General features: G+C 34.0%; 2 protein-coding genes across 2 annotated transcripts; one reads left to right on the forward strand and one right to left on the reverse strand.

Annotated features, from left to right (window-relative positions):
- Nucleotides 1-1,355: 1,355 nt before the first annotated feature.
- On the reverse strand, nucleotides 1,356-4,603 carry LOC114177644 (AP-3 complex subunit delta). Its single transcript, XM_028063072.1, has one exon. The coding sequence runs from the start codon at nucleotides 4,491-4,493 to the stop codon at nucleotides 1,566-1,568; it is 2,928 nt and encodes a 975-aa protein (XP_027918873.1). The 5' UTR covers nucleotides 4,494-4,603; the 3' UTR covers nucleotides 1,356-1,565.
- Nucleotides 4,604-10,447: 5,844 nt separating this feature from the next.
- LOC114178487 (zinc finger protein BRUTUS-like) lies at nucleotides 10,448-20,465 on the forward strand. The gene is made up of 14 exons (XM_028064422.1): nucleotides 10,448-11,032; nucleotides 12,035-12,244; nucleotides 14,311-14,505; nucleotides 15,016-15,371; nucleotides 15,507-15,735; nucleotides 15,956-16,124; nucleotides 16,225-17,463; nucleotides 17,560-17,731; nucleotides 17,862-18,083; nucleotides 18,162-18,299; nucleotides 19,125-19,359; nucleotides 19,474-19,533; nucleotides 20,006-20,077; nucleotides 20,201-20,465. The coding sequence occupies exons 1-14, from the start codon at nucleotides 10,751-10,753 to the stop codon at nucleotides 20,330-20,332; spliced, it is 3,711 nt and encodes a 1,236-aa protein (XP_027920223.1). The 5' UTR covers nucleotides 10,448-10,750; the 3' UTR covers nucleotides 20,333-20,465.
- Nucleotides 20,466-21,465: the final 1,000 nt, after the last annotated feature.

The following is a 21,465-nucleotide window of genomic DNA, read 5'->3' on the forward strand; positions in this document are numbered from 1 at the left end:
AGACTGTCATCTCTCCCACAAATGTTCAATCTTGGGCAGACAAGAGTTCATGACTCTAATCCCACAACATTAGCTAAAAATATGAGACAGTGGGTCAAGTTTAAGTTAAGAAAAACATAATGTGATTGTTTAAAAGGAAAGGAGAAAGCAGTAGTAATGTCCAGGTAGTGGCGAATGGATTTTACAGCCTGGCCAATTGTCAATTCTATCCAAAAATTGGCATATAAATGTAGACATCACATCCACCATTTTTTTCAGTTCAAGATTAGGGTGTTGTTTTCTTGAAGGTGTAGCGAACTGCAAGAACTGAGCAAAATAGCCAGAGGTTTATTACTCAAAACATTGACTCAGAAGATACCAGGTTACCTTGGTCGGGTCATTGTAGTCTTTCCTTTGAGAAATTAACCAGGAGAAGCAAAGGGTCAGTTTTTGCGCTTAAATCATAAAAACAAAACTGGATAATAACAATGGAAAAGGGAGTATCAGACATACCTGTCAAATGGAAATGAACTCGAGCTCTGTACAATAATAATATATACGATTACATGAAAGAAAGCAACTGTGAGAATTGCTTCATCCATATTTTTTACACAGTCCTCATCCATAATTTTCCAATTAAATCCACTATCTTTCTCATGTCTCCTCTTCTCTTTTTTGTATTCAAGAAAGCTTTAGTTTCCACGTAAGATTTCTGTACTTGTTTTATGTGCAAAATATAAGTAGGGTCCTAGCATATCATAAATAACCAAAAGAAAGATAAACAATCAAACTACAATCACAGGCTCAATCATTTCCAGTACTACTGCCACAGAAAAAAACAAACACCCAGCGGCCGGCTATCTAGGACAAGCAAGCCAAAAATCTTGTAGAACAGAAATAATTAAAATATCAACATTAGCTCCTATAATAGAAATCAATAAAATCGTAGGATTCCATGATGAAACCTATATAAGCTAGAGTTTGCAAAACCATGAGATTAAGAAGATAAGGAAAACCAAAGCCACAGGAGAAAATGAGATCAGGCGGTTCAAATTAGGGAGGCAACAAATGCAAGCAAGGGTATTCGAATTCCTCTATTTTTGGTGGAATTTTGAATACCTGAGAAGTTCCTTTTCTTTTGGATTGCTAAATGCCCAGAGTGCTTTTAATAGTAAGGATTTTAAATCCTCTTCAAGTTAACATTTCTCCCTTAAAATACCTTATCCAAACACAGCATGAACGTTTCTAAACTATCATTTTGATCCTAATATTACAAAATAGTAAATTGAAGCACTTGATCACCAGTTTTCAAGCAGTTTATGCTGATAGAAGAATTTCCAGAAGCTATGATATAATTTAGTGACAAAAGATTCAACAATAATTACTTCTTGAACATGCTCATTCTGTGACATCTATGGCCAGAAACATGATGAAAAGGAATATAGTATTAAGAAATCATAACAAATGACCAAAAAAAAAAGTAAAATCTACAGAACTAACTCAAGAACTCTGCACAAAGAATACAATATGTAAACAGCCTCAGTCAATAAAGACAGGTGATGAGAAATCAAACCAATCCTTAAATCCTACAAAAGAAAATCTGGAATGACTGGGGTTTGGGAAGCCACATTTAAGGGTGACTTCGCTCTTTGATGAGTTTTTCTCCTACCATGGCGGTGGCCACTCTTTTTCTTTCCCTCCTGATCATGCTCTTCACCCTCAACAATCTTTTCTTTTCCTCTGTGTTTTCTTTCTTTACTATGACCATGATTTTTGTGACTAGAATTTGCACTTTCAGGGTCAGGCTTTTCTGAATCAACTGAATTTTCCTTCATTTCAGATCGACCATTCGTGCTTAGTTTCTTTTTCTCTTTCTGCTTCCTTGATGACTTATTAGAAGGGTAACTTCGAGACACACTTGGTCCACTTTCACTTCCTTGAAGAACATCTTGTATGGCACCAGAAAGAGAATCGTCCCTCGGCTCTGGCCTTTTGACTGAAATTGGTGCCAGATCTCCATCATCCAATTTCACTACTACCGGCCTGGGCTTTGTTTGGTTTGTCCTTTTCTTCATAAGAAGTGATTGCTCTGTCAGCTTGACTAGTTCGGCAGCTTCATCATTTATATTACTGTTTGACTTCGGATCATTTGCACGAGGATACTCATCTGGAACAATCTCACTCTTCTCTGAAGGAAGATAATATAACCCATGCCGTTTACGGTGTTCAATCAAGGATGTGGATTCATTCAAAGGCCCTAACTCTTCATTTTGCAGAAGATTAGATGAAGAAGCATCGGAAATAGTGGTATGGTGAGGGCCACCTGTGGCAAACGAACTTGATGAAGATAGTTCAGTGTCACCACATATAGCTTGTAATTCATCAAGGTTTTCTTTAAGAACTAGTCCTTCCGGCACAGCAACCCTTCCCTGAGCACTTACTGAGACTGGACCAAGTTCCGTTGTAAAAGCATCACGCATCAAATTGATAATAGTTGAAACTCGAGTATCTTTCTTTTCTATGGTGTCCACACTCTGGACTGAATTATCAATTATTTCTTCTTTAATCAACTGAACAAGGGAAAGTATGTTTTGTGCTCTCTCCAGCACTTCAACATCCTGGTTTGTTATTAGCGGGCCAAAAATTAATTCAATTCTATTCAATAAGCTTACAATAGATCCGTGCAAGAAATTCTTCCTTGCCACTAGAGTAGATGTAAATGTTTTACCATGAGTAGCAACTCTATCTATACCATTTTCAACAGAGAGATCTTCAGAAGAGTCACCTGTATTCCTTGGGTTAAAACCAACATCCTGTTCATAATTTGAACCTCCAGAAGTTGCCAATTTCGTAGCCTCAGCGTCGTTTTTTGCACTAAACAACTCTGACTGTTCCCCTTCCAAATTACCAGAATATAAAGATCCAGAACCATCATTTTGCAAAACGTAGCAGTCCAGACAAAAAATTAAAATTTTAAGAACAGAATTAATATAAACTGCTCTAATGGATGGTGGCAAGAGACTGGTACGAGGCTGCAGGAGTGCATCCATGAGTTCAAAGGGATTGCTTGCAAATTCAACATACTCTCCAGCAACCCAAGCTGCAGCACACAATATCCTATGCAAGTGCCCATTACCCAGTAATGCAGGGTCAATCAACAGATCACGCCCCACCCGAACGAGCTCCATTCTAGCATCCTTAACTCTCATGCCAATGTCAACAAGCTGAGTTTCAATCTCTCCCCCCTTTTGGCAATTAGGAATCGTGGCCATTTCTCCAAGAAGAGACACATACCAATCAAAGTCAACAACAATCTCATACAAATTTCTAGAACATGTCCTCAAAATGGAATCCAATATCTCGTTGCAAAATCCAGGTTCAGATTTCAACGCATAATTAAGCAACACCCTGGAGATATCTGCAACATGGCTCTCAGATACCATGGCCATCAACAAACGCAGAGACTCAATCTTGATATTGAAATCATCATCGCTCAACGACTTTACCACCGCTTCCTTATTCTCCAAGACTGCCCACAAGTGCTTGGGTGCAGCAACCGAAAGTGCTTGCAGTCCAAGATACCTAAGATTGGGATCCTGATCAACCACCAACTCCCTAACCTTCTCAACCGCGAGCTTAACAGCTGACTCAAAATCACTCAAGCTAGTGAGCACAGTCCTAACACACTCAAACACCAAGGACTTGGCCCCAGACCTCCTCATGTGATCACAAACCGGCTCAACAATCCTTTTCCCTAATCTATGCTCCAAGGGAGCCAACTTAGCAAACACCTTGAGCACCTTGATCAAAACCCAATTGTTCTTAGAATCAACCAAAATCCTATAAAACTCCGGCGCCAAGGGAAGATACGACCTAGGATCTTTGGCAGCCAGCTCGCAGAAAACTCCAATCACGGCGGTAACAACCAGAGGATCGGAACTCTCGAGATTCTCAACCAAGCGCTTGAAACAAACCCTAACTGCGTCGGGGTACTTATCGAAAACCCTCAAAACGACGGCGATAGCCTTCTTCCTGACGAAAATCTTAGCGGTGGAGAGCAACTTGAAAACCTCGGGCGTCAAATCGCGCGCGAGGTCGAAAGTGGCAATTCGCGACAACAAATCGAGAGCGAGGCTTACCTCGAACTCGTTGGTGGAGGAGAGGTCCTTGCGGAGCTGGTTGGTGATGAGTAGGAGCACCGGCGTGTCGTCGTTGAAGGATTGGGAAGCCGCGTGGTAACCGATCCTCTTGTGCGCGAACTTGGATGAGGACATGACCTCGACGACGTGGAAGGACGCCCAGGACATGTCCACGCCGTGCACGGCGGAGAGGTAAGAGAGCTTCTGCAGCGCGGTGGATTTGGTTTGCTGGTCGGTAGATTTGATCTCCCGGCGGATCTCCTCCGTGGCCTTGGAGATGAAGGTAGTTTCGCCGATGAGTTGGAGGCGCATGGATTTTATCATATCCTCCAGCGAGCGTTGGAAGAGGTTCTCCATGATCGAAGAACCCGCCATTGGGGATTCCACTGTAACTGCGTCCAACCGAATCAATCAATTCGATTCAACCAAGTACAAACCAATCTTGCTGCCGGAGGAAGGAGAGGACTCCGAATGGGCTCAACTGTTGGGCCTAAAGCTGACGCTTAGAGGCCCATGTCAAAATCTGCAGAGACCTGGAAACTTGGTTTAAAACAATTCCATAAATGTTTTTTCTTCCTGCACATACACAAACTCAAGGCAGTTTCTTTTTTTGCAGCTCCATATATTTCTTTCCACATTTTTATAAGATAAAATTTCTATTTTGTACTTTTTAAAGTGTATAATCTGAAAGTCAAAAATAAATTTTGGATCCTGCAAAATCTGAAAGTTAAAATAATTTTTAAATGGTACGATTTGAAATTTAAATAACTTTGTGCAATCTATAAGTTTTTTTTTTTGGTGAGAATAAAGTAAGTTCCAAATTTCAGAAGTCATTTTTTACGTTTGTATTATACAGTCAAAAAATGACAAAAATAGGAAATTTCTTTTATGTGGAGGTTGCAGAAAGAAATATACGGAAGTGCTGGAAGAAATGGTCCAAACTCAATGGTTTTTAGGTCTTATGCGTTGGAAGATCCAGATAGCTAGAAATTTGTGTTAAATGTTGGTATGGTGAACTGAAAAATAACAGTAACTTCAAATGAATTCTAAATAGTGAAAAATGGAAGATAAATAATATCTACATGTGTTTGATTGAGTGTTGAAGAATTAATTTCAGCTCGATCAATTCTTCAACGTAGAAGAAAAATTAGTTATTTCTTTTTCAATATAAATTTTTTATCCTTTAATTAATTTTAAAAACCAAATAAAAATCAAATACATACTGATTTTAGATTAGAAAAATAATTTTAATTAATTTTACATCATTTTGAGACATAATCAAACATAATTACTTTATCCATTGTGCTTTTATATAAGATAGCTGTGTTCCATTCCGATGCCTACGTCATGAATTTATAAACTACACTTGCAAACGTACAATATATCCATGGGTTTCTAAACACTATAGTTCGTATGGTCTTTTATAAAACACAGTTGTTTTCTTCTTTTTGAATTCCTTTATTCATGTAAAGTGGAATAATGAAGTAACTTATTCAGGAAATGATTCCACCCCGTTGGGTTTGGCTGATAAGATATGTAAGCACTTGTGTTTGTTTTTTTCTCACTTTCTAACCTTTTTTTCACCAATCAAATGTCCGAATGTTAAAGCACCCCACACCACAATGGATATTTCACTCCTACTTTACTTTGTGAAACAAAAAGGGTGTGTGTGGCCTCACTTTAGCTCACACAAGTGAGGTTAAATCACATACTAGCTATAGTATCATCCAACACTCGTAAAATAAAAGACCTTTTCATATATTAAAAAATAAGATTAATTTATCAAATATATTCTTTCTCTAAAGTCAGCTTTTTCTTTCCTGTTATTTCAATTGAATAACTCAAAACTCTATATTTGAACTATTTTTATTAAATATATCTCGAATTATAAACTAAGAACAATATATATATATATATATATATATATATATATATATATATATATATATTAGTAAGTATAAATTTAATAAGAGATGTAGATTAGAAACTATCGTACTTGAATTTGTTATTAGTTAAATTTGTTATTTCAGTTACTATTATATTGGTGTTCAAACATTTATAGTCTAATTTTACATCAATGATAAGTACCACAAAATGTAACTTTAACAACTTTAATAATAGGTTTAATTAGTCGAATGGAAACTCCATTTTCTTTTAGATGTATAAGCTTGATATTCGTTTTAAAAATGTGTCAATTGAGTCACAACTTTTAAAAAGATGCATAAATTAGACCATTTTAGAAAAAAATTGTTAATGTCGTTAACGATATTGATATTTAAAATGACTTACAAAATTAAGTATTGATATTTATATTTAAATTTAGCAATAAAAGTCATTGATAAAATTAACTGCTTTCATTTTTATTTTTATTTTTAGAAAAATACTTAATTGAGACATTTTTCAAAAGTTAAAACTTGATTGACACATCTTTAAAATATATACCTGACCATATACTTAACTGACACGTCTGAACAATAACGAATAACATTCCACTAAATCAAACCTTACTAATATTGAAAGAAACCAGATAAAAAGAAATTACCATAACCACCAAATTCATGCCCCTTCATATTAGTTATAAAATTGTAAGTTTGAATTGAAAGAACATAATCATTACCATTCCACTTGTGAACCACACAACATACACCTTATTTTGGATATTCCTAGAATATCATATATTTTAATACTTTATCCGACTAACTCATCAATTTGATCTCATTCTAATCTATTTTCTTCTTAATCTATGAAGCCATTAGGATTGACCCTTGGTTCTCATTCTTGGGATCATAATTGTCTGCAAGAATTTTCGTGACTGCATAACATTTTCCTAACTCGCTTTATTCAGTGGAGTCTTCAGGTTCTTGTTTAGGCCATAGAATTTGAATACTTTTAACCACCAACTTATTATATGAGACAAATGCAGCCTCGGAATTTTATGAGATCCAATATTTGTTCTTCAGTGGAGTGACCATTTCCAAGCTGGTTCTAAAAATATTAAAACAAAAGTGCAGATATAGATACTGAGAAGAATGAAAATGACATGAACAATGTATCCATTATTATTAGTATATGATGGTAAAGTTACAGAGTTTAGGATTGATTATCGAAGGGAAGGATAAGGAATCTCCAACTAAAGTGGGATTAAAACTAAAAGAGTGGAAACTTAACCTTAGTGGATTCATTTGAGTAAAAGGACATGTCAATATTTTAATGTCTCGCACATGTATGAATAAAGATGATAGTTACGTTTATCTTTTCATTTCCTTCCATATATGAATATTTGCCTTTTTTTTTTCTTTTTTCGTTTTGCTTACTTATATACCCTTCACAATCCGAGTAAGGAAAAAAATCAAAAAATTTTAAAAGCATTGACATAAATATGGGTAATTATAATGGAATTAATTACAATTATTTATTTATATAATAAAAAAGTAACCACATTATTGAGTTTTTCCCCTACAAGCATTAAGCATTACCAACGCTTGTGCGATTGCTTTCCAATCTTATTAACAGCAGAAAAATAAAAGTAAACCAGTAAAGACATTACGGGTCAAACAAGGAAAGTTTTAAGATTTGTACGAATAATGTGTTATCCAAAACCAAGACTTCTCATTTTTTTAATCTCAAAAAGTCAAAATTATTAAAAAAATTATTTTTAATATTTGTATATACACATTCATATATGATGTATTCCATACTTTATATATATGTAAAATAATAAATTTTTAATAAGTAAACAATATATACTTAACCGCTTCACTATTTATGATATGTTAATATATTTTATATGAAGGGCTAATGCCATATTAAAACTTAATCCGATCATTTCAACGACGAACAGTATATGCTATTTTTAAACAAAACTGAAATATAAATATAATTTGAAAAATTATTATATTATACCTTCTTCCACGGTTTCTCTCAAACTAACACCTTGATTATGACTTTCACTTACAAAAATAATAATTAAATGTTTATACTAAGTTTTCTTTTCTTTTATTGTCATTTTCGGTGATATAAACAAATATTCTTGAATATTCATCCGATCCTTTATACACGCTATTTGGAACTCATGAGTCATCACGCTCTTTTATTCTTTTGTGCTTACTTTGGATATATACACATAAGGAATATAATAGGTGTTGACTATACTTATTTAATCAAAGTGAGTCCATTCAAAACATATAAAACAGTGTTATATAAATGAGTAACTACTTTTAAAAATCTATTAATAATAAAAGTTAAATTAATTCAATGACTAAAGATAATTTAAATTTTTTAGTTAAGGTTTAATAAAATGGGCTAATTTTTTTATACACACTATGAAGAAAAAATCACAGAACTTTCCATACGTATATTACATTTAGTTCTATCTATATAATTCTCTTATATGGTCACCAAATGAAATTTCTCATTATTGATTTTTTAAAACAATTATAACAAATGTTAACAATTCTATCATACATGATTAAACAATATTTTTTCCTCTGCATAATTAATTTTAATTTGCATGTCTTGTCAAAGTAAACAATTATATAAGCATTTAATAGAATTAACCTTAACTCATAAATATTAGTTAAAAGATTATATGGTACACATGTTTTGATATGTGTCCCTTACATTTATTTTTTTCAAATAATGATTCATAGCAAAAATTCAGTTTTCAAACACTTTGAACAACTGGGACCAGTAAAGAAAATGTAAAATCACTAAAATTACGTTTCGTTTATGAATTGGCCACTGCTGATATATGTATGGTCCATTTCTTTTATCTTCCGAAAGTTTTTTTTTTTTCATAAATAACACCTAAAGTATTTATATTGATTGTAACATGCCACTTTATTTAAGCCACACTTTTATCTTCTCATCCTTTCAATCCAAAAATTTCATAGTATTTTCTCCTTCAACTCAAAATATTAATTACACATGCTAATGTTATACGTGAAATAACTTAAGATTTTTATTTTTGGATTTAGATTCTTTATGGTGACAATAAATATTAACTTAAACATAGGTCGTTCATGTCTTCTACTCTATTTTTGGATTTAGATTCTTTGTGGTGACAATAAATATTAACTTAAACATAGGTCGTTCATGTCTTCTATTCTATTTTTGGATTTAGATTCTTTATGATAAATATTTTTATGTTCATAAATGTGAGTATTTCTCTCTCTCTCTCTCTCTCTCTATATATATATATATATATATATATATATATATATATTATAGTCTATGATACACAAATATGATACGTGTATCGGATACGACACGTATTCGATATGTTTATTTTCAAAATAATAAGATACGATACGTGATAGATACATAATATATAAATATTGAAAAGTAATAAATATATGATTGTTAATGAATAAATCCAAATTTTCTAATTATAGATAAATTATTTTGGTAGTCAAAACTTGATAGCTAATGTTAGTGATTAATTTTAAAATCAATTTATAATTGAAACTATTTTAATTATCAATTTAAATACTACTTATAATTTTTGGGAATTATTTTAATTGTCAATTTAATTACTATTTAGTGACTAATTATTTTTTGTCAATAAAATTGATCACTATTTAAAGATTTTATTATAATATACTATAACTTTATAAATTAAATACTTTATTAATAAATATCGTTAAAATATCCTAAAACATCGATTCGTATTAGATACAATTACGTAAAATAAATCGAAGTATCGTCCGATAGATTATAATGTTTGGCTCTTTAATCATGTGAAGAGAATCAAAATTAGTTTTGTACGCACGTGAAAAGTCAGATTACTATAGACAGTATCCAACAGGTAACTTATGTGAAAGGAGGAATTTATTATTACCACCAGTAAATAAAACTAATAGAGATTCCCGAGACGCTAATCAATTAAATTATTTTTCAAATGGGTTTTGTTTAAAAAATGATGTAATTTTAGTTAAAGTCATTTTTATTTTTATTCCTATAATTTTATAAATGTGTATTTTGGTTCCATAGGAAGTGACTACACATTTATTCACCAGTTTTATAAAATAATTTTTTTTATTAATGATTGATACATAATTTAAATGTTAACAGAGAATATTACATGATTATTATTTATTAATAATGGTACCAGTTCATAATATATTTATTGTATAAATATTTATAAATTTAAAGTATAAAAAATAAATTGTGTACAACAATTTAAAATGATTTTATCTTATTTTACTTTTTTTTTATGATATTTACCAGAAGAAACTAAATAGACATAGTCATCAAACGTGGCGCATGTAGCGACGTGGCATGGACCCAAATTGTGAAAATTGTGAAATTAGTAGTCTCTGGCTCTGGCTTGTAAGTTCTCTTTCTTATGGGCATAGTAGCCAAACCAATCTCCTCCTCCTTCTTCGCTTCACAACAACGTATCGACAAAAGAGGTTTAACACAGAAATTCTCTCTCTTTCTTGAACAAATTTTCTTTCTAGAACGTCCATGCCACCGGATAACCAACGCACATCACTCACTGATTTTGTGCAAACAAACAATAAGCTGATAAAGTGCTCAACCACTTAGACACAATTTTAACTTTTTCGAAAAATAAGCAAGAAAGGAAAATCCGAAAAGAAAATCCGAGAAAGTTGGGCTACAGAAACCGAATGGCAACGCCGTTGGACGGAGGAGGAGTGGCGGTGCTCTCGAATTCCGTCAACAAGGTGGACTCCGCCTCGGCTCTCAAGGACGACTTGAAGTGCTCGAAACCGGAGTCGCCGATTTTGATTTTCTTGTTTTTTCACAAAGCAATTCGGAATGAGCTTGATGCGCTGCACCGGTTGGCCTTGGCATTCGCCACCGGCAACCGTTCCGACATTCAGCCGCTCTCCGAGCGCTACCATTTCCTCAGCTCCATGTACAGGCACCACTCCAATGCTGAAGACGAGGTGCTAATCTTTTGTTCACCTTTATGTTTTCGGAGTTCGTTCCTTGTTAAATTGTGTAACCTGATTTCCCGTGGCGAGAGAAATTGCCTCGTGACTGAAGATTTTATAGTTTGTTGCATTTTCAATGACGAACGAAATGCCAATCTTGTTTTTCAATTCCTTTGGTCATCTCCTCTTGGTTAATTTAGGTCAAACTTTCGTACTTGGTTACTGGTTTGAGCATAGTCCAACCGGAACGATTTCTGGAATTGATTCGGAGAATTTGCCAATATAATTTGATTTACTGGCTATACATGTTTCTTCATCTTCTCTAGTATTTTGTTATTGTCCAGGTTTGGTAGAAAATGTTTAGAATTGAAGCGGTGGATATGATATCCTCAATGGCTGCGGTGTTTTCTGATCTTTTTGGTTATCATCTGTCTGTTTTTTAATCTTATGATCTTTTTGGTTATCATCTATCTGTGTTTTAAACCACATGTTTGTGCATATGTCGTGGTTATACTGTGGAGTAAAAACCAAAAACCTACCTGTTTGTGCTAGTGCAGGGTTGTTCACTTGTCTGTCACTAACTATCCGCAACAAAACTGATTGAATGCTATGTAGCAGAAAAAAAAATGAGATTGAATACTGATGCTATGCTAATTTAATTCATCACTAAGTTAAGCTTTTATAACCGAGTAAGTTAATGAGGTTAGCTAACAGCTTCTGGTTCATTAATAATTTCTGTCAGTTCGTCAACACATTTCTTATAACAAATTCGTAACAAATTCGTAATGCATATTTAGGTGGAAAAGTTTTGTTTCAAATTTCAAAATATCAGAGCTCTTTACAGATTTCTTGATAAATTTGACGACTGCCTTTTCTTTTATGATGTTTGAATTATGCTTGAGATGTGCATCTTTCCCACTCTCTAGAAAGCATTATCTTATTAATTTGGCTTTATCACTCCTTATCTTTTGCTGTGCTTCAAATATTTTGAGGAAAATATATTCTGGAATGTAGGTGATATTTCCAGCTTTAGATATACGTGTGAAGAATGTAGCACAGACATATTCTCTCGAACACAAGGGTGAAAACAACCTTTTTGATCATCTATTTGAGCTTTTAAAGTATTCCATCAATAATGATGAAACTTTTCCAAGAGAGTTAGCGTCCTGCACGGGAGCTTTGCAGACGTCCGTTAGTCAACATATGGCAAAGGAAGAGGAGCAGGTATAACTTTATTTAATATCTCTTCCCTTGCATTCTGCTTGGACTCATACAATGAGATAACTATAAAGTAATGGTATTTCCTCTCTACGAGATAGAATTACTATTATTATTATTGCTAAAACAGAAATTTACGAAGACGAAGAGAAGATAAATACTAAGAGTTTGGAGACTAAAGAATGCTCCTTCTGTAAAAAAGAACTGCTAATATTTACTATTGGGAGTGCCGAAGTGACTAATGAGAAGAGCAACTGTTTTGACTACAAAAGTTATATTTGTGATGTTTATGAAGTCCTTCCGCTTGCTCACTTGATGGATTAAGTATTCTTGTTGAGTACTTTTAACTCAATCATGTGGGCTTTGTCTAGCGATTCAACTAGAACAGTCAATTGTATGTCATGGAATGATGAATTAAGTCGATTAGGCTGTTATATGTTTGAAATTATCATTTTATCTAAATTATAAATTATTATTGCAGCAGGTAAAATGTTTCTCTATGAACTTTTGAAACAATTCTTTGTTGGCTTTTCCCCCCTCAGTCAAAAACCAAAGAAGAATTTTTCCAATTAAGTTATTCAGGACCAAAAGATTGCATCAGTTGTTGAGGATTTAATGAATGGATAGTTAGAAGTCATAAAATGTTGTTCAAAATATTCTTGAATTATGAGTAACCCTAGTAACTGAAATGGAAGATTTCTTGTTTAGTTTATCGGGAAAAGAAACTTAATTATGAACAAGAATGGAAGAGTATGTAGATTTATCTTGCACTCCAAGAACCAGTGCCTCATACATGTTTTGGATGATACTGTCCAGGGTGATGAGTCAAGAGAAAGTGAATAATAAATTTCGTTTATATAGAAAGGCCTTGGAACTGGAGTTTTTCCTGGTAAGATAGGAGTATACGGGGTTATGTGGTGAGCAGGTTCAAAAAGACTGGAGTTATGTGGTGGAGGTTAAAATTTGGATCATTACCATGTGTTACGCTGGTTAGGTATCTTGGATCCTTCCTACTTAGTGATGAGGATATTGAATATAATTGATTGGTAATTCTTGGTGAATTTTCTTTTAATTTCAGTTTAAGTGGGAAAGAGAGAAAAATGGTGGGAGTATAAAACTTCGATTTAAATAAAAACTGATTAATTTGGAAATGAAGTTTTGGTAGGGTTTTTTAAACTTGTATTGACTTAAAAAAAAAACCTTCAAATAATAACTAGTTTGTTTCAATCGAGTACCAACTAAACACTTAATATTTCTGAACTTGTCTTATAGTACCTAATTATCTGGTTTTAGGAGGTTGACAAACACCCTTTTTATCGAACTAGAAGAACAAACCAAAATGCAGCCCACAAATTTATCCTGATGATCTCATTCTAATGGGGTACGAGACAGTTAGCTGACCATTATAAAGATGCTTAGAAGACAAGTCAATCTTGTATATGTGGAGATTGATCTTTAGAAACGTGAGCATAATTATGTTTAAGAAATAACCAAAATGTGAAAAGAAAACTATCCTTTTGCTTTTTGAGGAATTTAGTTGTAAATTATGCTAGTTATTTAGACTTTGGACACTTATTTTACAGCTAAAGAAGGAAGAAAGAGCTACCTAATCATTTTCAGGATGGGGTGAGGGAGAGTAATTATTATTGTTAACTTAATTGTTTAATGGGTGCTGAATAAGAAACCTTATTAATTTATCTATAAACTTTTAAAATGCTAACATATCAACCTGGTAAATGTGTACTTTGTGTACAAATTGCTACTAAAACTGAACTACAGAAAGCATTGCAAAAAATTTTCACACAGTTCCAATTGCATGTAGAAATGACATGGAGGAAATTATTTATTTTTGTGATCGATTAATGGTTTAATGGTTTAACATATGATCAAGTTCCACTGCTAGTTCCCTTCAAGGAAGTTTTCACAATACAGAAATCTGTTTATTACCTGGTGTCCAAAAGGAGATTCTTGGAGTAGCATTTTGTCATGGCCATGCAGTTTAAGTTGCTAAATAATCTTATTTACTTGGGATGTGTCTGACATTTATTTTTTTGTTTGTGGTGTGATATCAGGTATTTCCTCTGCTTATCGAGAAGTTTTCTCTGGAGGAACAGGCATCCTTAGTATGGCAGTTCCTGTGCAGTATTCCTGTAAATATGATGGTCGATTTTCTACCATGGCTTTCAACATCTATATCACCTGATGAATCTCAGGATTTGCGAAATTGCTTAATCAAGATAGTGCCACAGGAGAAGCTTCTTCAGAAGGTATGGTTTTCAAATGCTAACAGAGCATTGTTATTTCCTTTTGTTTCCCAGTATTTTTTTATGCATTGAGGATGATGATGCCATTCGTTGTTACTGACAGTCATTAGAGATTCTACATTAGGAATAATAAGAGAGGGAGTTTAGGGAAATAGAGGTTTAATCTGATATTTCATCAAAATAAAAGAAGCTATCATTTATAGAAATAATGGAATATTTGTTGTAACTCTTTGGTTGGTTACAGTACAGAGAGAAGCTATAAGGCAGTTAGGGAAAGGAATTGAGGTGCATCAATTGTTTCTGAGAAAAAGAGAGAAGAGGCCAGGTCTCTCAAATCTTTATTTCACAAATAATTGTGTTCTCCATCTCTGTTCTGTTCCACATTGACACTATTGCAGAGTTGTTTGTTTGGAATAAACATTACTCGTTTCTCATATTCTGGTTCAGTTCTATGATTTATGTTCATTTGACATGTAACTGTATTATATCTTATCATATTCTTGCTTATTGAAGGTTGTTTTGACCTGGATGGAAGGGAGAGGTAGGGCTAACTCAGTTGAAAGTTGTGTAGATCATTCTCAAGTTTTATGTAGTTCTAGGTCATCACCCAATCAGGTTGAGAATGTAAACTGTGCTTGTGAATCTACAACATGTGGAAAAAGGAAATATTCTGGATCTATGATAGACGTTTCTGATACCACTGGAGCACATCCTATAGATGAAATATTACTCTGGCATAATGCAATAAAAAAAGAGTTAAGTGAGATAGCAGTGGAGGCCAGAAAGATACAACACTCGGGAGATTTTACTAATCTGTCTGCTTTTAATGAAAGATTTCAATTCATAGCCGATGTTTGCATATTTCACAGGTATCAGATTGATTTAGTTTGATCAATGTTTGTCTTTTGCGAGTACCATTTTTTTCTGTAAGCAGTTTGATAATTTATCTTAAGGGAAACTCTATTATCTGAAATATTGACTATTTACTTTTTATATAAATGTAGTATTGCTGAGGACAAGGTTATTTTTCCGGCTGTAGATGGGGAGTTTTCTTTCTTTCAGGAGCATGCTGAAGAAGAAAGCCAATTTAATGACTTCCGAAGTTTGATTGAAAATATTCAAAGTGAAGGAGCATCATCCAATTCAGATGTTGAATTTTACTCCAAGTTATGCACACATGCTGATCATATAATGGAAACCATACAGAGGCATTTCCACAATGAAGAAGTTCAGGTGATTCATCATTGGTCACGTGATAATCTTTGAGTTACTACAGTGATATAAGAGTGTGAGATGCAAATGCATTGTTAATTGCAATGAGAGTAATTAATCTATTGCTGGGATTTCAATGCCATATGTATAGAAGTTGATAAATGCGAAGTTCTTTATGAGGAAATTTTTATTAAGCTCTCTGTTAATCTATTAAAGTGTTCTTCATGCCTCTCATCTGTAGGTTCTTCCTCTGGCAAGAAAGCACTTTAGCTTTAGAAGGCAATGTGAACTTTTGTATCAAAGCTTATGTATGATGCCTTTGAAATTAATTGAGCGTGTCCTGCCATGGTTGGTAGGATCTTTTACTGAAGATGAAGCAAAGTTGTTTCAGAGAAATATGCAGTTGGCAGGTCCTATGTCTCTTAAACTTCCTCGCCACCTTAAAATAATTATATTTCTGGTAATTTTAGTTGTTTAATCTATATTTAACAACTTCTTAATCTGTTTCAGCTCCAGCAACAGATTCTGCTCTAGTTACACTATTCTGTGGATGGGGTTGCAAGGCTCGTAGTGAAGGTCAGTGTTTGTCTTCAGGTGCATCAGGTTGCTGTCCTGCACAAAGACTTTCTGACATTGAAGAAAACATTGATCCATTATCCTGTGCTTGTTCATCTGCATTATCTAGTAGACCTTGCTCAGTATTAGCCGAATCAGGAGACAACCAAAGAGCAGTCAAACGAAACACAGTGGAGTTGCACAAAAATGAAGATGTGCCAGAAACTTCAGATACTGAAAGCATTCAGAAACAATGTTGTAGTCCACGGTCTTGTTGTGTGCCAGGTTTGGGAGTAAATAGTAACAATTTAGGGTTGAGCTCTCTCTCTACAGCCAAGTCCTTACGCTCCTTGTCTTTCAGCTCTTCTGCCCCATCTATTAATTCCAGTCTGTTCGTATGGGAAACAGAGAGAGGGTCATGCAATGCGGGATGTACACAAAGACCAATTGATACAATCTTTAAATTCCATAAAGCCATACGCAAAGACTTGGAGTATCTTGATGTTGAATCAGGAAAGCTGCGTGATGGTGATGAGACAATTCTTCGGCAATTTAATGGAAGATTTCGACTCTTGTGGGGTTTATATAGAGCTCATAGTAATGCTGAAGATGATATAGTATTTCCAGCTTTGGAATCCAAAGAGGCACTTCATAATGTGAGTCATTCATACATGCTAGACCATAAGCAGGAAGAAAAATTGTTTGAAGATATTTCCTGTGTTCTTTCAGAGTTTTCTGTCATTCATGAATCCTTGCAGATGACCCACATGGCTGAGAGTTTAAATGAAAGTAATTTTGAAACCTCTGATGGCAATACTAGTGATGTCATAAAAAAATATAATGAACTTGCTACTAAGCTTCAGGGGATGTGCAAATCCATAAGAGTGACCCTTGATCAGCATCTCTTCAGAGAAGAATGTGAACTGTGGCCATTGTTCGGGAGACATTTTACTGTGGAAGAACAAGACAAGATAGTGGGTCGGATAATAGGAACAACGGGTGCTGAAGTTCTCCAATCAATGTTACCATGGGTAACATCTGCCCTTACTCAGGATGAACAGAACAGAATGATGGATACATGGAAACAAGCTACAAAGAACACTATGTTCAATGAATGGCTTAGTGAATGCTGGAAAGAGAGTCCAGTGTCTATAGCTCAGGAAGAAGCTTCAGATCATAGCACTTCTAGGAGAGGTATTTAATGTGATTTTTGTTTCTTTCATCTTTTTGTGAAAATTGTGGATTTGGATATTTAATATTATAATGTGTTATTAATTTGTTTTTCCCTAGGTACCGAAGGTCAAGAAAGCTTGGGCCACAATGATCCAATGTTCAAGCCAGGTTGGAAAGACATATTCCGGATGAATCAGAATGAACTTGAGTCAGAGATCCGGAAGGTATATCGAGACTCAACACTTGATCCAAGGAGAAAGGCATATCTTGTGCAGAATCTATTGACAAGGTTGGTTCCAATGATCATACCTTGAGTGTTCTTTTACTGGACCAACATTTTCTGTATATTTGTCCGATAGTGCTTTAGCCTTCATTGACATCAAACTCCAACCATTGATTGGGTTTTTGCCTTTGACTAGTCGATGGATAGCTGCCCAGCAGAAGTCACCTAAAGCACTTTTGGAAGGATCATCTAACAATGTAGAAATAGTAGGACTCTCACCATCATTTCGAGACCCAGAGAAACATGTATTTGGGTGTGATCACTATAAGAGAAATTGCAAGCTTCGGGCTGAATGTTGTGGCAAGTTATTTACTTGCAGATTTTGTCATGACAATGTCAGTGATCACTCGATGGATAGGTAAATTTCTCATGGGATTTCTTGTGTTTTATTCTTTATAATAGTATTTAATTCTAATCATCTGCTTGATCATTACAGAAAAACAACATTAGAAATGATGTGTATGCGCTGCCTGAATATACAGCCTATAGGGCCTATGTGCATGACACCTTCATGTAATGGATTTTCAATGGCGAAGTACTATTGCAATATATGCAAATTTTTTGATGATGAAAGGTATCTTTTTTTTCGTTGGAATCTTAAATTTACGGTATTAAAAATGCTTTTACCTTCCTTTTCCCGGGGAGGGGTTTTTATTAGAATAAAGGCCATTGTCAAGTACCTTGAGCATCCACCGATTTGTTGGAGACAATTATTCTGTAAACTAATTCAACTTTTAGTCTCGGAAAAAATAGGACAGTTATTGACTATTAGGTAGAGCCAAATGCATGGTGCAATATTACCTTGGGGCAAAATCAACTTCTTTAAAAGAGTTGGAATAATATCTCATTCTCTTGAAATGCATCAATTCAAACTATTGATGCTTGAGCTGGACATATCTGTACCGGTCAAAACAATATATAATTAAAATTTAGTCTGTCTATACGAATGTTTTGTCAATAAATATGTCTAATAGAGGGGGAGTGCATGAGCAAGGTCTATTGTGGGTTTGCTGGAGTTGGGCTACAGTGGTCAGGGTTTGGCGTCGGTGAAAGATGATTGGGAAGGCTGCCAAACACTGGCAAAGAGAGGAGCAGTACTGTTTACGCATGATTCCAGGAAAAAAATGAAAAAGTTGTGAGGGAATCAAACACTGATCATCTAAAACCATATAAAAGGTTTCCAGGGATTCTGTGTTATGATCACACGCATGATTCTTTATTTATAAGGAATAGCAAAAGTAATGATCCAAATAAGGAAAGGAAAGAAAAATAACGACGTTATCCTAAAGTGAAGCTATACAATATTTTCGTATTTACACCATCGCATCTTTAGCAATAATTTAGTCTATCAACTTATTTAGTTAATTTTATTTTTCCATACACCTTTTAATATTTTCAGGAACGTATATCATTGCCCATTTTGCAATTTATGCCGTGTTGGACAAGGGCTTGGGATCGATTATTTTCATTGCATGAAATGCAATTGTTGCTTGGGGATTAAGTCAGCGTCTCATAAATGTCTCGAGAAAGGTTTAGAAATGAACTGCCCAATTTGTTGCGATGACTTGTTCACTTCAAGTGCTACGGTCAGAGCTCTACCTTGCGGCCACTATATGCATTCTGCTTGCTTCCAGGTCTATTTCACAGCTGTTTTCGGTTTTAGGTTTCAATTCTATCCCCAAACCTGGGGGTGGTAACATATTCTCAAGGGTTGTGGGTTAATCTTATATTTTGGTATATTATGTTAGGCATACACGTGCAGTCACTACACATGTCCAATCTGCAGCAAGTCAATGGGAGATATGGCGGTAAGATGATTTTCTGCTATTAATCTTTTCTTTTATTCTCAACTAAGCCTTATTCGCCACCTTTATTATTCCCCATATAAAAACAAATTATTTATAGATGGACAAAAGTATGGAAAGGAAAACCAAACAGGGCCATCAGTTTAATAAAGCTCTAGTATCTTTCGAACATGTACCTGTGAGTTCTCAAGTTGAGAAAAAATAGAAGTAAACAAATTTCATATATTTCATATAAATGTAATAGTTTGGAAAAATTAAAACTTGAATGATATAAGTTTACTGATCTTTAACTGATTTTTGCATACGTTGTTGCTGCTTATAGATTAGGAATTTAATACAAGTAAAGAGTGTAAGCTTCTTTTGATAATAAAAAATCATTGAAAAGATGAGGGATATAATTAGAAAATTTGTGTCTAATCAATTGAAGTTCTTAAAAAGGTACTCGAAATACTTAGTTTTCTCTGTACCTACCTAGGTTTACTTTGGTATGCTTGATGCCCTATTGGCTGCTGAGGAGCTTCCTGAAGAGTACAGGGAACGCTGTCAGGTGAATACATTTTTTTGTGTGGATTTTATGGAAAAAGAAAAAGAATTTTGGCATTTTAGTTGACGAGCAAAGAATTTGTAAGATGATTGTCTGTTAAAGCTGTTATGTAATAACAAAATGCAGGACATACTCTGCCATGACTGCGATCGGAAGGGTTCTTCACGCTTCCACTGGTTGTACCACAAATGTGGATTTTGTGGCTCTTACAATACCCGGGTTATCAAGTGTGAGACGTCAAACTCCAGCTGCTCTTAGTGTGCTTCTTTTGATGGGAGGTAGATAGTTTGTAAATACTTTATAGCAAAATAGGAATTCAATTTTTGCCACGACTAGGAGCCCTCTTATTTTTTTTCCTCGTAAATATAATGCAAACGTATGACGAATTTAATGACCTCTTTATTATTATAAACAGAAGCTCCTAATCAGTTTCCTATGTGCCGTTTCTATAAACAAATACCAACCACCTTACAAGATCAACGGAGATGAAAATATGAGAAGTAAATCAACATTAGCAGCTGTGATAGCTGTGATTTCTTTAGTAACAAAACCTCATTTATTGATACACAATCAATTATTAAAACATTTCGCCAAGTACCCATGCTCATAACTCCATCACAGATCATCGCGATAATTTCTCATAGTTCAATTCAGTTTAATAATATATTTTTGTTTGCCCAGTTCTATAACTACAAACTGACCTCCTATTAGCAGAGGGCTTTTGCTTCTTTACACCCCACCATTACTAAATGCATTCCATACTAACAGAAAAAAACTAAACTACCCTTTCCACTGTACTACACTACTGCTGCCGTCATTATTGTACTATCGTCACTGCATAAGAAGAAAAGAATAACACATTGCCATAAAAAAAAAAAAAAAAAAAAACATTCTGAAAAGTATTTTTCAAAATGCATTTAATATGTTTTAAAAAAATTATTTCGAAAGAAAAAAACAAGTTTTTCAAAATACATTAAATGCATTTTAGAAAAGATTTTTCGGAATGAGTCTTAAATTAAGTTAAACTATTCGCTGGGAGAAGAAAACACCCATAATAATGTAATTAGCCAATGGAAAATTAGTCAAGAGCATGGATAATTTGTTCAAGAACGAAGAAAAATGTCTACAACTTCAACAACAATAATTTCTTTTATTCAAATAATTTTGTCACATTATATATGGTCTTTATTTTACAACAATTCTTTTTAATGTAAATTGTGCTTGTATTATTAGAAAAAAATTAAAATTATACAGAAGGTCTTTCGAAAGTGGTGTTTGACACTGATGGATAAGTTTTCAGATGGTGTCATTTGATTAAAAAAACTCCCTTTTAAAACAATAAAAATCAGTTACGTCAATAAAAGAAATATTGCGACAATAAAAAGATTGTA

The sequence above is a fragment of the Vigna unguiculata genome, chromosome 3 (genome assembly GCF_004118075.2).
Source record: "Vigna unguiculata cultivar IT97K-499-35 chromosome 3, ASM411807v1, whole genome shotgun sequence".
Taxonomy (NCBI): domain Eukaryota; kingdom Viridiplantae; phylum Streptophyta; class Magnoliopsida; order Fabales; family Fabaceae; genus Vigna; species Vigna unguiculata.

Coding starts and splice junctions, on each gene's coding strand:
- LOC114177644 (XM_028063072.1), bottom strand. CDS start 4,493: ATGGCGGGTTCTTCGATCATGGAGAACCTCTTCCAACGCTCGCTGGAG.
- LOC114178487 (XM_028064422.1), top strand. CDS start 10,751: ATGGCAACGCCGTTGGACGGAGGAGGAGTGGCGGTGCTCTCGAATTCC. Junction 15,372..15,506: donor GATGTTTGCATATTTCACAG/GTATCAGATTGA, acceptor ATATAAATGTAG/TATTGCTGAGGACAAGGTTA. Junction 17,732..17,861: donor GTGCAGAATCTATTGACAAG/GTTGGTTCCAAT, acceptor GCCTTTGACTAG/TCGATGGATAGCTGCCCAGC.